At 38.1% G+C, this 18,120-nt stretch overlaps 2 protein-coding genes across 5 annotated transcripts in view; both read left to right on the top strand.

Annotated features, from left to right (window-relative positions):
• The first annotated feature begins 170 nt into the window (after positions 1-170).
• LOC137049155 (ATP-binding cassette sub-family D member 2) lies at positions 171-15,799 on the top strand. Of its 2 annotated transcripts, none has more exons than XM_067427547.1 (10): positions 171-1,275; positions 2,845-3,025; positions 3,124-3,245; positions 6,106-6,271; positions 6,651-6,745; positions 8,416-8,561; positions 11,623-11,768; positions 11,993-12,077; positions 12,169-12,294; positions 13,946-15,799. In XM_067427547.1, the coding sequence occupies exons 1-10, from the start codon at positions 331-333 to the stop codon at positions 14,160-14,162; spliced, it is 2,229 nt and encodes a 742-aa protein (XP_067283648.1). In that variant the 5' UTR covers positions 171-330; the 3' UTR covers positions 14,163-15,799. The 2 variants fall into 2 exon arrangements, with proteins under 2 accessions (XP_067283648.1, XP_067283649.1); XM_067427548.1 differs by having other exon boundaries at positions 493-629.
• Positions 15,800-16,730: 931 nt separating this feature from the next.
• The window catches only part of LOC137049783 (kinesin-like protein KIF21A), a 61,250-nt gene continuing 59,860 nt past the window's right edge, over positions 16,731-18,120 (top strand). For 2 of the 3 annotated variants that reach the window (XM_067428455.1, XM_067428453.1), the window contains exon 1: positions 16,731-17,038. In XM_067428455.1, the coding sequence (XP_067284556.1) occupies positions 16,995-17,038 (44 nt within the window). In that variant the 5' untranslated portion in view covers positions 16,731-16,994. The remainder of the gene's footprint in view (positions 17,039-18,120) is intronic. The other variant, XM_067428454.1, reaches the window with a different exon arrangement.

Below are 18,120 nucleotides of genomic sequence, written 5' to 3'. Positions count from 1 at the left end.
AAATAATGTCTTTTAAACTGAAAGAGTTTGTAACAATACACTGGATAGATCAGACCAGAGCCGTTGAAAAACTTTTTCTATGGTTCTGGATCAGACCATTCCGTTATATTTAAAAACGTCAAGTGTTGCAACCAATCAGCGTGAAGCGGGGGTGTGACCAATGAGGAAAACCCAAATGACGGAAGCATCTACCTAGCGGTGCTGTTTCAACCTTACGGTGCCATGAATTGTATGTATATCTCTATTTAAGGCATCGAATTGCTATATGGATGTAACTCGTAACAAATCGACGATTGCAAGCCACTTGTTTTTGTAAAAGCAGGATAAAAAATGAGCAACATCCTACATGCGGCATCAAAAGTGAGATGGAATCAGAGCACTGCGGCGAAAAGAGCTGCGTTCCTGGCGGCCGCGGTATACGGGGCGAAAACGCTTTACCCCATCATCTGCAGACAAATAAATCAACGGAAAACAACCAAGAACAGCACATCTGCACCGGGACACGAGAATGGATTGGTATCTACTCATAAGGCGACGCCAGAGACTGTGTCCGGTCTTAGCAAATCACCCGGTGTCAATGCGGAATTCTTCAAGCAGGTTCTTGAACTGGTTAAAATCGTATTCCCGAGGTTTGTAACTAAAGAACTGGGTTTACTATGTTTACATTCAGTAGCTCTCGTTTCACGGACGTTTCTGTCTATTTACGTGGCAGGTTTGGATGGTAAAATAGTGAAAACGATCGTAGAGAAGCAACCGCGGAGCTTCATGATCAAACTGATGAAATGGCTTCTGATCGCCATCCCGGCCACATTCGTCAACAGCGCGATCCGTTATCTGGAGTGCAAGCTCGCGCTCGCTTTCCGCACGCGTTTGGTCGATCATGCGTATAAAACGTATTTCACCAATCAGACATATTATAAGGTCAGTAATATGGACGGGAGGCTGGCGAACCCGGACCAGTCTCTGACCGAGGATGTGATGATGTTCTCGCAGTCCATTGCGCATCTGTACTCAAACCTCACCAAACCCATCCTGGACGTGATTCTGACTTCATATACTTTAATACAGACCGCGAGATCTCGGGGTGCGAACGCGACCGGACCGACTCTGTTAGCGGGTCTGGTGGTGTTCGTCACGGCGAAGGTTCTGCGCGCCTGCTCGCCGAGGTTCGGTAAGCTGGTGGCGGAGGAGGCGCACAGGAAGGGCTACCTAAGATATGTGCACTCCAGAATCATAGCCAATGCAGAGGAGATAGCCTTCTATAGGGGGCACACGGTGAGGAAATACATAATGCATATTAATATATAACAGATTGTTGCTCTTTATGGCAGGGCATTAGGAAATGCATCAATCATATATTGCAAATGTGATTACTTCGTTATAGTTATAGGGGCCATAACGTCTCAGAAACAGTGTACGCATGTGCATGAGGATGTGCATTTCATATGTGCATTTTACTTTTTAGCTCATAATAAAAAAAAAAAGGGCCCCACTTTATATTAGGTTGCCTTAACCAGAGGCGGACAAAGTACACAACTTCATTCCTTGATTAAAAGTAACAGTACTACTGGTCAAATGTTACTCCCTTACAAGTGAAAGTTGTAAAAACAGATTTTTACTTAAGTAAAAGTACAGAAGTATTTGTTTTCAAAAGTATTAAAATTAAATTTCCTTTTTTATATCAACACATTATTTTATTATTCTTGTATAAATACACATTATGTCATCATGGTTTAAGCCAGTCAGTGATGCTCCATCCGACATACTAGCATACGACTAACTTAAACTCATTTAAATACTTGTATAAAAGTTACAAAGCTGGCCGAATGCATGGATCCAATACACTGATACACATCTGATATTCTCCAACTGTTTACCTTCACTTAAGACATAATCAACTTTGTTTATGTGAATACTCGACAAAATTTATATTTTGACATCCGGCGTCTTCCATTTTGCTATAAACTATAAATCAGCGTTCAAAAAATGTTGGGAAATCATTGAACTTCATGAGACCCTACAAGAGTAACTCAAACACATTTTAAAGAAGAAAAAAAAAAAATCATCCACTGACTTTCAAAGCTGCTACAGAAACGACTTTTGACTTGGAGGACCTTGAGAGAAATGTAGTGGAGTAAAAAGTACGATATTTGTCTTTCAAATGTAGTGAAGTTAAAGTCATAAGTTTCCGGAAAAAATAATACTCAAGTAAAGTACAGATACTCAAAAAGTGTACTTAAGTACAGTACTCAAGTAAATTTACTTAGTTACTGTCCGCCTCTGGCCTTAACTGCTATGTACTTACATAAAAAATAAGTGCAATGTACTTATTGTGTTCATGTTGTTTTGCAAAACATTTTTGCTGATACTGAGGTGGGATACGGGTAAAGTTAGGGACAGGTGTGGCTGGTAAGTTTAAGGGTAGTGTTGGGTGTAAGGGAAGTGTCAACAGTGTAATTACAAATGTAACTACAGAAATTAATTACAAATGTAATTACATGCAGGTAATTTTGAAAATGTAAGTACCATGTAAAAACATGTATGTACACCATTGTATCAAATTATTAATTACAATGTTAGCACATAGCTGTTAAGGCCACCTAATATAAAGTGGGTCTAAAATATGTTGGGAAGTGCCAGAAAGAAGATTGTGGATTCATTTTAAGTTCCAAATCATGGAAGAAGAATTAAAGTAGCCTAAATTGACAAATTCAGAAATTCATATAACTGCGTATGTTTTAACTATAAAAAATGTTTCCCAAGACAAATTTTGAATATTAGTTTGATCAACATTTTTGAAAGCTTGATTAGATTATTTGTTCTTTGGTTGTTACCATGTGGCAGGTGGAGATGAGGCAGCTGCAGAAGTGTTACAGTGCCCTGGCGGAGCAGATGAACCTCATTCTGTCAAAACGTCTGTGGTACATCATGATCGAGCAGTTCCTCATGAAGTACGTCTGGAGTGGATGTGGTCTGGTTATGGTCGCAGTGCCCATCATCACTGCAACTGGCTTCGCTGACAATGGTAAATGTAGAAGTTTATTCGCTTCTACAGTTTTATTATTGCATATACTCTTTGTATTACTGTAGATGTCATATTTCGAATCCATTTGTCTCTTAAAGAGCTGGCTGATGGTCAGACACAAGTGTTGGTGAGTGAAAGAACAGAGGCCTTCACAACAGCGCGCAATCTACTGGCCTCAGGAGCCGATGCCATTGAAAGGATCATGTCCTCTTATAAAGAGGTAAGATATTAAACATGTTCCTTTTGTTAACTTGCATTTATCTCCACAGTCATTTATTATGATTTTGATTATGACATTTATTATGACATTTATTATGATTGTTCTTTGATATTAACATCAAGGAACAAGTCATATTTCATCACATAATTGTATTGTAAAGCAATGACAGAACAAGGGCTGGAGTATGGCTACAGGCCTTTAGGAACTGAAATCACAAAGGATGTGATGTCACACAGCAGTGAAAGCTGGGAATCTTTGCGTACAGGCTAGTGATCTTGTGTTAATATCAGCTGCCACTCTGTTGACTAAGCCTACTGGGCAACTTAATCCACCATCTGTTGAACAGAGCATCAGTCAGACCCACTTCACAGATGCTGCGTATGCGTCCATTACAACTACAGACCCTATAAAGCACGACATCGTGCTATTTCAGACCTTTTAAATAGCATATTATGTTCTAAATTGTCACCTAGCCCTACATGTGATTTGTTAATTATTAATTAACATTTTGGCATTTTCTCAAGAAATGTGAGCAGTGCTTGCTAGTGTAAACCCAGCTGTCGTGTTGCCAGCTACAGTATGCGGTTTTTAGCATATTGCTATGCATTTAGGCCATTGCTATACTATTGCTGTCACTTTAGGTGGCTGTAATAAGAGCAGAAGACAAGGTCTTGAATAATAATCTTCACGAGGAAACACAATGGAAAAAAGAATAACATAAGCACATAATACTAAGATTCGATTGGACTAAGGAACTAAGGAAAAACAGGGCTTAAATACATGAGGTGTGTAATCAATGTTAAACAGAACAGGTGCTGGAACTCAATTAATAACCAGAGAAACTAACTAGGACAAGCAGACAAACAGGGAAACCAAACCTCTATGATAATAAAACAGAACAAAACAGAGCATACACGTTACAGTATGCCCCCCTCCAGGAAGGCCGATGGTCCCTGGGGGAGCCTAGGCAGTTAGCCGGGATGGAGCGATGGACTCGAAGGCTGAAGGGCGAATCCAGGGGATCCTCTTGACTAGGCAGAGCTGGTGACCAGAACACCTGAGACGGATCTGCGGAGTAGAGTAGAGTGGATTAAAACAGGGAGGAGCTGACATGGCTGATGGACTGGCTGGCTTTGGAATAGGAGGTGGTAGAGTGATGCTGGATGGTATCTCTGGATACACTGGAGACTCTTCAGAGCTGTCCAATCTCAGTTATTGTTGCTGGCCTGACTCACTGTGGAGCTCGGGCTCTGGGGCAGTGGTATGCTCAGTCATCTTTACTGACTCATGCATCACGGCAGACTCGAGCTCTCTGTCTGCGGTGGGCTCTGCCATTCAATCCATACAGTGTGGGCGGTGGCTTGCTGGGCTCTGGGTTCAGAGTGGGGCTGGTGAATGTCCTCCGCTGGGCAGATGGTAAAAGCAGATTGATTATTCACCAGCGAAATCCCCACTAGGACCGTTCACTAGAAGGCGTGCCTTGAACCAGGTAGTGAGTTAGGCACAGCAGATCTAAAAAGTACTTTGGATAGTCCTCCAGTGACTGGTTCCTCTGCTTCAGGCAGGCACAGTAGTTGAACAGTGAGTAGGTCCTTCGTGGGAGGGAGAGGGAAAAAAGAAAGAAAAACGCTGCACAAAATGAATCCAATCATGGTTCAGTATTCTGTCACGGTCGGTGGTTGTAATGAGTGCAAAAAGGCAATGAGCACAAAATAGATATAGTTTTTAATAATAATCTTTACAAGGAAACATGCCGGACAAAAGAATAACTTAACTAAGGCTACATTGATGATCAGGGTTACCAGGTTTTCACAACAAATCCTGCGTGATTTCTACTCAAAACAAGCCCAAAACAAGCCCAATCATGTTTATTTATTAAAATATGGGTTAAAATATGTGTGGGTTTTTTACAGAAAAAAAAGTTCATGCCCAGGGCAAAATATTACATAGTTGAGGTTGCTTCAACCAGCGGACATAAAAACAGCCCCACCAACAGCGTAGCCCAAAGGAGCTCAATTATGTGGGAAACCCACAGACTTGGCAACACTGTTGATGACGTACTCCTAACAAAAAATTTGGAAAGGTTGTCTTTACAGACAATGTTTAGGAGCTAAACATGCAAAAGCTGGTGGAAACATCATTCTGATCGCCCAGTGAAATTAAAGACTTAACTCTGACAATGTATGCGGGTCAGGATGTGTTTGCATTAAGATTGGCTTTCATCAAATCAATAACGGATGAACCAAGTCCACCCTATATTTCTTTTTGGCTTTTCAATAATCTGTTTCACTCGAAAGTCTCATTGCGGAAGAAAAAGATCTGTCTTTACTTCCATTACATCACAAGCAACAGTAATGTTTGGATTAGCAAACACTGCTAATTTTAGTATAGCAAAGCACACCAAGCTAGTAATGGAAAAACATCTCTAGATTCCTAAACCCTTTAAAAGGTCAGTTAGCAAGTTGCTCTCAGGAGAGGAATCTTTATTGTTGACTCCATTGATTCCCAAAGGAAAGTATAATGTCTCTTGCCGAGGCTCTTGGGATGCAGTGTGTCTGCCTAAATAAGAAAAAAACAGTCGCTAAACACTTCCTAACACATGCTTTGGATTAGATCAACCACTCAGGCCAATAATGTGCAACAGATTAATATAAACTTCACACAATAGGTTTAGCGACGGCTGATTAGCATTATTGATGCTAGGATGCAGAAATGTTTTACATAAGTGGCCCAAATACCTGGTCACCTACTTTGGATCTGTCAAACAGCAGTTGAGCAATGTTATCTGATGTTGAGTCACCCTGACCTCCAAATGTCTCGCTATCACTCCAATCACATACATTTGTTCTGTGTGCTTTAGGTCACCGAGTTAGCTGGCTATACAGCACGTGTGCACAACATGTTTTTGGTATTTGACGAAGTCCAGAGGGGAATATACAAACGTTCATCTGCCACCTCGACTGCAGGGGAGATAATAAGCGGGAGCCGACCTGAGATGCACATCGACGGGCCTCTGGAAATCAAAGGTCTAATGAATAAAGGGCAGCTCTGCTCATCATTTACTCACCATTATGTTCAAACCTGTATGACTTTCTTTTCTCTGTGGAACATAAAATATTTTGAGAAATGTCTCTCTGTTTTTACCATAAAACTAATGTCAATGGTTCCTCAAACATTTTTTTCAGAATATCTTTTTTTGTGTTCCACCGAAGAAAAAAAAAATCATATAGGTTTAAAATAACCAAAGAAAAAAGTACAGGATAGATAAAAAAAAATAAAAAAATAATCTTAACATTATTACCATTACAACAACTTTTCAATGAGAGATAAGTTAAATAAGAGATAAGACCTCGAAGTTTGAATCTATTCTAAAACTCAGATTCTTTTTTTCTACTGTTTTTACAGGCAAAGTGATTGATGTGGATAAAGGTATAGTCTGTGAAAATGTGCCTATAATCACTCCTAATGGAGATGTGGTCGTGTCCTGCTTGAATTTTAAGGTAAGATAACCAAGAATAAGCATCTGTATTGATAACTATTGACTATACACTTTGCACAGTGCAATGGTACCGCATAGACATGTTTCTGCTTTTATCAGATCATAGTTTCATATTTGCACATGCAACTCAGAAACACGAAGTGGCTTAAACAAGTCAAGACAAGGTTATGGGAATGTTGTTTGGTGTTGTATATGGTTGCCAAGCAAAGTAACAATAAAGAACTAATTCAGAATTAAACTTGTGTTATAACTATCAATGCTATTTTAAGTCTTTTTTTTATATATGATGCTGTGTTTACATTGATGTCAGACTTAATTAATTTGTTAAGAATAATCATATCTTTTGGGTATGCATCCATCATGTTCCAAATAATCAAAGATCCAAAATCTCTTCCTCACGTCACCTGTTAGTGGGTGGGATATATTAGGCAGCAAGTGGGAAAAAAATTCCTCAAAGTTGATGTGTCAGAAGCAGGAAAAATGGGCAAGCGTAAGGATTTGAGCTCGTTTGACAAGGGCCAAATTGTGATGGTCAGAGCATCTCCAAAACTGCTGCCCTTGTAGGGTGTTCCCGGTCGGCAGTGGTCAGTATCCCTTATAAGTGGTCCAACCGGCAACAGGGTCATAGACGGCCAAGGCTCATTGATGCACGTAGGGAGTGAAAGCTGTTCTAGACAGACAGTCTAGTGGAGTCCATACCTCAGCGAGTCAGGGCTGTTTTGGCAGCAAAAGGGGACCATCACAATTTTAGGAATGTCATAATGTTATGCCTGTTCGGTGTATATCCAATATACAATCACCTAAAGGATTATTAGGAACACCATACTAATACTGTGTTTGACCCCCTTTCACCTTCAGAACTGCCTTAATTCTACATGGCATTGATTCAACAAGGTGATGAAAGCATTCTTTAGAAATGTTGGCCCATATTGATAGGATGGCATCTTGCAGTTGATGGAGATTTGTGGGATGCACATCCAGGGCACGAAGCTCCCGTACCACCCCATCCCAAAGATGCTCTATTGGGTTGAGATCTGGTGACTGTGGGAGCCATTTTAGTACAGTGAACTTCATGTTCAAAAAACTAATTTGAAATGATTCGAGCTTTGTGACATGGTGCATTATCCTGCTGGAAATAGCCTGGATGGATATGATTAGAAACTATTTTTAGGTAGGCCGTGGCATTTAAACAATGCCCAATTGGCACTAAGGGGCCTAAAGTGTGCCAAGAAAACATCCCCCACACCATTTCACCACCACCACCAGCCTGCACAGTGGTAACAAGGCATGATGGATCCATGTTCTCATTCTGTTTATGCCAAATTCTGACTCTACCATCTGAATGTCTCAACTGAAATCAGACAACAGGCAATCAGGCAACGTTGAAACCATTCTTTGTAAACCCTAGAAATGGTTGTGCATGAAAATCCCAGTAAACTGTGCAGATTGTGAAATACTCAGACCGGCCCTTCTGGCACCAACAACCATGTCACGCTCAAAATTGCATGAATGAATTGTATGTGCGATTCACCCAACCACACTTTCTAAATTAATTCTGAATTGCTTTAGTTAGGTTCACACAGCTGTCTAGGTAGCTTGTTCTCAGTTATATACCTCTTACTTAACCATGAGAACTGTACCATGTTTCCTGTAACTGGATATTGTGTGCAGGTAGAGGAAGGGATGCATTTGCTGATCACAGGGCCAAATGGATGCGGGAAGAGTTCTTTGTTCCGGATCCTCAGTGGCCTGTGGCCCGTGTACGGTGGTCTACTGCAAAAACCATCTCCTGAGCACATGTTCTACATCCCACAGAGGTACAAACAACACTTACCCATGGTATCTCACACACGCAGAAATCTAAAAACTAGTCTGCTGCTGTTTTTTGTGTGTTTTCTACCTTTCATAATGCCAATGTTTTTGTTTTTGTTGCAGAATATGGTTTATGAAATTAAATAACAAAATAAATAAGTTACAATATTGTTATAATATAAATAATGATACATTTAAATCACATTACATTTACTTCACCCATGAGGCATTATAATGCCATTGAGGTAAATAGCTTACTAGGTTTCAGAACAGAGCTACTGTCCTCCATCTCTGTTCCATATTGCAGATGTTGCACCTTCAGGGTTTGACTGCTGTAACTAGAGTCAGAGACAGCGTAACTAAAGCTTTGTGAACTGCTGAGTGATAGAAACCAGAGTCCTCAGTAGTGAAATATTTACAGAGTGCTGCAGGTGCAATCTATCTATCTATCTATCTATCTATCTATCTATCTATCTATCTATCTATCTATCTATCTATCTATCTATCTATCTATCTATCTATCTATCTATCTATCTATCTATCTATCTATCTATCTATCTATCTATCTATCTATCTATCTATCTATCTATCTATCTATCTATCTATCTATCTATCTATCTATCTGTCTAACTAGTTTGCTAGCTATTTATCTATACAGGCGCTGGTCCATATAATTAGAATATCATCAAAAAGTTGATTTATTTCACTAATTCCATTCAAAAAGTGAAACTTGTATATTATATTCATTCATTACACACAGACTGATATATTTCAAATGTTTATTTCTTTTAATTTTGATGCTTATAACTGGCAACTAAGGAAAATCCCAAAGTCAGTATCTCAGAAAATTAGAATATTACTTAAGACCAATACAAAGAAAGAATTTTTAGAAATCTTGGCCAACTGAAAAGTATGAACATGTACAGCACTCAGTACTTAGTTGGGGCTCATTTTTCCTGAATTACTGCAGCAATGTGACGTAAAATGGAGTCGATCAATCTGTGGCACTGCTCAGGTGTTATGAGAGCCCAGATTGCTCTGATAGTGGCCTTCGCCTCTTCTGCATTGTTAGGTCTGGCATATCACATCTTCCTCTTCTCAATACTCATAGATTTTCTATAGGGTTAAGGTCAGGCGAGTTTGCTGGCCAATTAAGAACAGGGATACCATGGTCTTTAAACCAGGTACTGGTTGCTTTGGCACTGTGTGCAGGTGCCAAGTCCTGTTGAAAAAAGGAAACCTGCATCTCCATAAAGTCGGTCAGCAGCAGGAGGTGCTCTTAAACTTCCTGGTATATGACTGTGTTAACCTTGGACCTCAGAAAACACAGTGGACCAACACCAGCAGCTGACATGGCACCCTAAACTATCAATGACTGTGGAAACTTTACACTGGACCTACAAGCGAAGTGGATTGTGTGCCTCTCCTCTCTTCCTCCAGACTCTGGAAACCTGATTTCCAAAGGAAATGCAAAATTTACTTTTGGACCACTCAGCAGTCCTTTTTGTCTTTAGCCCAGGTGACACGCTTCTGACGCTGTCTGTTGTTCAAAAGTGTCTTGATACAAGGAATGCGACAGCTGAAACCCATGTCTTGCATACGTCTGTGCGTAGTGGTTCTTGAAGCATTGACTCCAGCTGCAGTCTACTCTTTGTGAATCGCCCCCAAATTTTTGAATGGGTTATGTTTCAAAATCATCTCCAGGGTGCAGTTATTCCTATTGCTTGTACACTTTTTTTCTACCACATCTTTTCCTTCCCTTCGCCTCTCCTTTAATGTGCTTGGACACCGAGCTCTATGAATAGCCAGCTTCTTTTGCAGTGACCTTTTGTGTCTTGCCCTCCATGTGCAAGTTGTCAGTGGTCTTCTTTTGGAGGACTTTTGGCTCTTCCCCATGATTGTGTAGCCTACAGAGCTAGACTGAGATACTATGTAAAGGCCTTTGCAAGTGTTTTGAGTTAATTAGCTGATTAGAGTTTGGCACCAGGTATCTTCAATATTGAACCTTTTCACAATATTTTAATTTTCTGAGATACTGAATTTGATATTTCCCTTAGTTGTCAGTTATAATAATCAAAATTAAAAGAAATGTAAATATGTCTGTGTGTAATGAATGAATATAATATACAAGTTTCACTTTTTGAATGGAATTAATTAAATAAATCAATGTTTTGATGAGATTCTAATTATATGACCAGCACCTGTATACCTAGCCTCTAAATATTCTCTCAGTCATGGGCGTCATACACTTAGTATTTTTGAGAGGGGTAATATTAGGATTATAAGTCCTCCTCATATTTGTTTTATTTATAGAAACAAACTAATTTAAAGCTTATACGCACTGACAAAGCAAGGGAAACTGCACCATACCTCAGCATTATACAGCCATTTTCTGAACCAGAGGCTGTTCTCTGAAGTCCTAAAATAATGTCCTCCATTACCTTCGGTCGAATCACAGTAAAAGTAATTTTAGCAGAAGTCTAATAATTTATTTTTCCCCCAACCAACTGCATGTGAAAAATGTATGGTTCTGCGCTAATCGCCTAGTGCCAGGCTAGCTTCAAAACTAAGAAATTCGACAACATTGGGGCACTATCCATTTTGGACCTACAATATTATAAGATTAAAGTAAACTTTATAGTTACCTATACAGTGTGTAGAATATGATATCAATAAAACACGTTGAAAAATTATTTTTGCCGCTTCTATGGCTATCAATGTATACTTTACAAACCATGATTTTTTTTTTTGTTTTGCTAATACTTATCTTTATATTAGACAGAAATGTATAGGGCCCTATCAAACACCCAGTGAGCATTGCCAGATGCAAGTGGTTTTTGCTAGTTTCAGCCTGACACAGTTATCATTTTCATGTTCTTTAAAGGGTCAAAACAAAAAATGTTCGCTCAAAAATGAAAATTAGCTGATGATTTACTCACCCTCAAGTCATCCTAGGTGTATATGACATTCAGTCTGTCTGCCACACCACACATATAATACCACACAACCTTAAAAACTTCAGTCCACCTGACATAATATGTACATTTGTTTTATTCGTCTCTCCAGACCATACATGTCCGTCGGGACATTACGAGACCAGGTCATCTACCCTGACTCTCTGGATGACTTGCATAACAAGGGTTACAGAGACAACGACCTGGAAGTCATTCTGGACATTGTCAATTTAAACCCCATAGTTACCCGGGAAGGAGGTTTGTATATGTAATTCCCACCTTGCATGACTCCAGCATTTCACCAATTCAATCTCTTTTTCATCCATGAAAGAATTATTGTGAGCTGCATAATAAGCTTACCACCAGAAAAAAAAGGACATTGCATCATAGTTATTTTGAAAGGGCAACAGTAATCTATTCTAGTCCAATGAAAAGTATGAAAGAATGTTTTGGAGGTAGTTCACTCTTGTGTCTGGTTGCAGGATGGGATGCAGAGATGGACTGGAAAGATGTTCTTTCCGGAGGCGAGAAGCAGCGGATGGGAATGGCACGCATGTTTTACCACAAGTAAGATGTCATTGCACATATTATTTTATTGTATTGTAATTGTATTGTTGATTGTTTTTTTTCCTTCAATATAAGTGATACCTTTTTTCAGGCCCAAGTATGCTCTGCTGGATGAGTGCACCAGTGCTGTCAGCATTGATGTAGAGGGTAAAATATTTCAGGCTGCAAAGGATGCTGGAATCTCCTTGCTGTCCATCACCCATAGACCTTCTCTATGGTAAGAACCATAAAACTTTAAAAGCTCTTGAAAACTAATCCCAAACAAAATGGCACACAGCAGCAGAATACAGTGGCTAGTCTTGTATTTGAGTCCACAATATGCTTAAGTTCACTCACAGTACGGTTCTTTACAGGAGTGAAAAAAGGTATTCTATAACCGAACTCGCAACAGTACATTTTCAGGACTTACAACTGCATTTTCGGAAAAACCACTGGACCAGACTGGACACATTGTTGTCACCTCATGCTGTGAGAGAGAGCCGCTCTTTGCTGCACTAATGTATTTCTACCATGTGTATTTAAGGGGTTTTGTGTGTGGTTTCACTTTGAGCTGTGTGTCATCTGAGGTTCTAGATCCAGTAATTCTCCACAAGAGCTGTTCCTGTCAGTTTTATTTTCTTTTGTGATTACTACACTCTGAACTGAGATATATAAGCTGTCGTTAATGAAGATTAGACAGATGAACTGGTGGTTCATTTGGACTCTTGTCATAATAAAAGTGCTTTTCAGTTCTATGAATGTCGCCCATCTTTTATATTACTTTGGTCACTGTTGTTATTGTTGCTGGTAACAGGATATGGGCTTGACTCACATTGCACATTCATACAGAAAGTATTCGAGACACTACTGTTAGTTAATGTTTCAACAAGACATTTCTGTACTCTATTAAATGCTGTTGTCAATCCCATAAGTGGAGAGTTAGCCTGACAAGCCAGACCCACATCAAGATGTTTGGTCTGGAAACTCACCATTGACAGGGCTCAATCCGAGGGGCGGGATAAACGGTTGTCTTTCAAACTACCTCTGCACGCAATTGGATAGCGCTTCAACCAACCAGAGCAACGAAGGTGAAGCAGAGCTAGTTGACAGATTAACTTTCGCCGTATCCGGTCAGCAAAATTCCGAACACATCATGCCTTTTTAAGAATGACTTCAGTGCCGCTCTTTGTTCGTTTCTCAAAGAAAAGCTTAACTCCAAGTCTTCCAGAGTTGCGGTCAAAGCTGATTTGAAAGTCCGCCGTTCGCCAGTTTCTGTGTTTACTAGAAGCACACAAGCACAACTCAGCCGTCATAACGTTAAGCCTCGCCCACCGACTCTATACACAATGTGATTGGCCCGACCAGAGTTTGGCATTTACAGCTCAGAGGTGTGTTGAGAGTTCCTAGACGATACTCGTGGCAGATTAGATTTGCTGCCACTAGGGTGCGTCTGAATTTCTAGGCTAGTGGAGAGTGTGAACAGTTAATAATTCATTGCAAGAGACATTGCATAAAAAATGTCTTTAGGAGTCAGCATTCAACATCATTTTCTTTTATTGTACTTAATAAATGCAAATTGTATCTTTAGCAGCATTCATTGTAACGAATGCAAATTGTAAAGTGCTTTGAGTGTAGTATATAAAAAGCACAATGAAAGACATATTTTCAAATATAATACATATGAAAAAAATCATATGTACAGTAGTTAATATGAAAGCACTATCAAATATTTATTGAAGAAACCTGAATTAGTAGGGAATTATAGGGAATTTCTTTGCAAGCGTTATCCTTAAAGGAATGTTTTGCCAGTTACTGCAAAAAATGCATGGAATGCATTGTACATACATAAACTATATATTGAATTTTTTATTTTTTATTACCATCCACAGGAAATATCACACACACCTGCTGCAGTTTGACGGGGAGGGCGGCTGGCGGTTCGAGCAGCTAGATACAGCCACACGGCTCACGCTGACGGAGGAAAAACAGCGCTTAGAGTCTCAGCTCGCAGGCATCCCTGAGATGCAGCTCAGACTGAATGAACTGTGTAAGATCTTGGGCGAAGATTCAGTCCTAAAGACGGTGGAAAACAAGAATGAGGAGTGAAAGAACCCTGGAGATGCTTGATGTTCAGGAAAACTCCTATTTTGGTACTTTTAAAATTTTTGCAATGATTTTAACATTTGATTTGCATACACGACAATTCGATACGGAAATGGAAGTTTAATAGGAATCATAGAAACTGGTGCCCTTTGTTCTATTTTTTGTTTGTATTGTTTAGTTTTACAATGTTCTTTGTTTTACTTTTTTGTTTTGATGTTGTTTAGTTTTTTCTTTGTTTTTGTTTTTGTTCTTTGTTCTATTTTCTTGTTTTTATGTTTAGTTTTATTTTTGCTTTGTTTGTTTTTTTGTTCTTTGTTTTATTTTTTGATTTTGATTTTTGTTTTTTTATGTTTGTTTTTCTTTTTTGTTTCGATGTTCGGTTTTGTTTTTGCTTTGTTTGCTTTTGTTCTTTAGTTTTATTTTATTTTTTTGTTGTTTTGTTTAGTTCTTTATATTCTTATTAATTATTTTGGTTATACCTTTTCAGCACTTTAGTGAACCAATAATATATAATAATCCAAGAATTCAGATGTTTAAATTATATTGGCAAACAGAAACAGATGTTTGTTTTTTCCTGGATTAACTCTCAGCTAGTTATTATTTAGATACGTTGCTAATTTTTTATTCATATTTCATGTTTATTTTAACTTTAACAACTTTCCTTCATATCCAAAATCAAAAATGTGCTAACGTGTTAAAATTTTTTTAAGCTAGTATAAGTTAAAACCTATACATTTAGTAATGGAAAAACATGTAGGTCATTTACAAAATCAGCTTTTATGCAATCAACCATTGAAGAAGCTTGAAAGAGAAAACGAGGCATGACTATCTATAGGTCATTGTGTGAGTCAGCTGGAGAGCTCTGGGTTTAAGACAGCAGGTTTCTGGTTTTCTGAACAAATACAATATGCTGGATACACACACTGAGGGCACAGGAGGTGGTTATGTTGTGTCTACACTCAGCTGACAAACAGCTAGAGAATGTGCGATTCTGGGTCACCGGACTAAACGAGATACATGCTCACCATCCTGCATCTATATTTGTTTCTCAGTTCCACTGTCAAGTAGTATTATTTAGTTGTTTTGAAATGTTTTGCACACATGTCTCTCTTCATTCAGACTGATATACTGTGAAGTTTGTCTTACAACTGTGATGTGTTTATCTTTGTGTTTATTTTATCAAATACAACAGACATTTTAAACCCTTTTTATTCAAAATCTGAAGAACTGCATTTGTTTTTTGTTTTGTTTTTTTGTTTTGTATTATTGTTTTGTTTGAAACCCTACTTGGTTGGAAGATTTTACTGAATACAAAGTACGTTTTCTTTTCTTCGCTTGTGGGGCACAACCTGAATTACCTTTTTTTAAGAACATTAAAAAAAATGGAAAACACAAAGAGGCCTCCTATACAAACTACGAAATGACTGCATTATATGAATATACTGGAGAACAAAAACAATGAACTTTTACTTGTTTGTATATCTCCTTGCCTGTATGCTAGGTAATGTTTTTACACCGATGGGAGTTTTTTTTTTTAAACATGGTTGAATTATATGTGAATGAGACTTGACTCTGTCAAGAATGTCAACAATCAACAAACAAAAAATCTGCCTGTAAATAAAATACTAAATACTACTAAATATAGTCTACTATCTATCTATCTATCTATCTATCTATCTATCTATCTATCTATCTATCTATCTATCTATCTATCTATCTATCTATCTATCTATCTATCTATCTATCTATCTATCTATCTATCTATCTATCTATCTATCTATCTATCTATCTGTCTGTCTGTCTGTCTGTCTGTCTATCTGTGTCACTAGTAGGCCTATATCTTCCAAGCACAAGCAGAACATATCTATCAGTTGTTCTGTCAGTATTTCTGTATGTCTGTCTTGCAATATCATAACAATGATTTTAACATTGGATCTGCATGACAATTTGATACTGAAATGGAATTTAAAAAGGAATTGTAGAAAACACTTTAATTTTGCATTTTTTATTTTATTTTTTACTTTATTTATTTTCCTTTTTTAGTGTGTTTGCCATTTTTATTCATAAATATTGTCGGTTACTTTATCCAACCAAGCACCCAACACATTAATATATTTTTTTTGGCAAACAATACGTATCGCAAATGGGAATCATGCTAAGCGCAATATCATTGCTAAGTGCAGTACTGCATGTGTCCAAAAGGAGGTGCTGTAAGATTTATCCTTTCTGTTTTTGTAGCCAACCACCATTTACCATGCCATTTACAAAGGCTTTTGTTTTGAACCTTCAATTAATTAGCCTACATTAAAAGTACGTAAGCGCTATATAAATGCAGTCCATTTAAGTAAATTAATAAACACTTTATTAAACAAATAACTTTAAATGGAGCAAAGCATGTATATTGAACTAGGTATTTTACTGTATCGAATATTTTGCATTTATATTGTAGTAATGGATATTCTACATGTCCCACGTAACCTGTCTTCCCTGTCATTTTGGCGTAGAGAGGGGGGCGTGGTCTGACGTGAGAGATGAGGGCGTGGCGTGGTGATGTCATACTCCAGGAGAGAGTCGCTCTTCAGGACAGATGATTGTGTGTGAGCGCAGTCACTCACCGTTCAGCTCATTAAACATGTAACGTGCTGCGCCGAACACGAGATGGTTTATTTCCCATTTGCATCATTTTCCAGTCAAAAGAGCACCCGTTTGGATCATTCCAGCCTTATAATGGCAGAATAGACGGCGGGAGGGACGCTCCGTGTGTGTGTCTGCTACATAATCCGATAAAGAAAAGGAAAATCAGCTATATTTATCCTCTGTGTCCTGACCGGGAACATGTCTTCGGGACAGGATGAGAGCTCAGTGCGCGTGGCCGTCAGGTATAATTCTATACATTCATATATATTATTTAGTCTAGAGAAGAGCCTATAAAGTCTCACTGATGCTCCATATGGGCCCGCCTCTTATGTACCTGCTACAATGTCACACCATCATCAGGGCTTTATGTTCCGCGCGAGTTCATTGTGTTTACGTAAACGCCTAGTGTTTAATAAATATACGATTATATGCATGCACGTGGCATTTCCTTTATTTTTGCCCTATTTTTAAAAACAAATCATAAGGTCAGACTGTAAGGCCTTATTGTGTTGCTAAGCATGGATCCTTGATGTGGAATATAAAGTGTTAATGAAGGTTGTATATTAATTAGCTACAGTTTTAAAGTAATGTGAGATTATGGATTACGATTACATGGACATTTTAGATACAGATTTTCTTTTCTTTTACCATCTTTTCTGTTGGTTAAGAAGTGGGTGAAAACTACTACTGTATTAGGTTAACAGTAAGGCCTCATTGTGTTATTATGAACTCATATACTGTTTAATAGATATGCAAATTTATATGGCCTTTTCTTACTTCACTGAGTGTTATTGAACAGGATCATATCATTATATACACACTTTATTATGGGTTTCAGCTTGTATTTTAAATTCCAGATACGTCACATCAAATGCATCTTTATTGTTATCCAATATATGTATTATTCGCTTCTTGTGCACTAGTTGAACATATACATAATGTCTCTAATTTTATTTTCCTTTTTTTTTTATGTTGTAGTTATGGCTTTGTGTTTATAAACATGGACTCCTAATCTTTTATATATGTACATTTAACATTTATGCAGGCATATATTCTGTCATATTTTTCGGTTAATTTCTACGTTTCTATTGACGAAAGCCAAAAAAGTTAGTCTAGATTACTGTATCTTATGTTACAGTAAAGTTGTAATTGAAATTTTAATGTTTTATATATATACAAGTCTAATATTTTGTCTACATACTTTATTCTACTGATGTCAGTTGAGTTGAATTGGTTCTATGACAGGATATCAAAATTATAGTCAAGCTTTAGGTTGCATTTTATACTTTAAAAGCCATTCAAACTTCTTATTTATTAAGGCAAT

The sequence above is a fragment of the Pseudorasbora parva genome, chromosome 20, assembly GCF_024679245.1.
Source record: "Pseudorasbora parva isolate DD20220531a chromosome 20, ASM2467924v1, whole genome shotgun sequence".
Taxonomy (NCBI): domain Eukaryota; kingdom Metazoa; phylum Chordata; class Actinopteri; order Cypriniformes; family Gobionidae; genus Pseudorasbora; species Pseudorasbora parva.
Note: the sequence above shows the minus strand (reverse complement) of the source record. Positions and strands in the feature narration are given on the sequence as shown.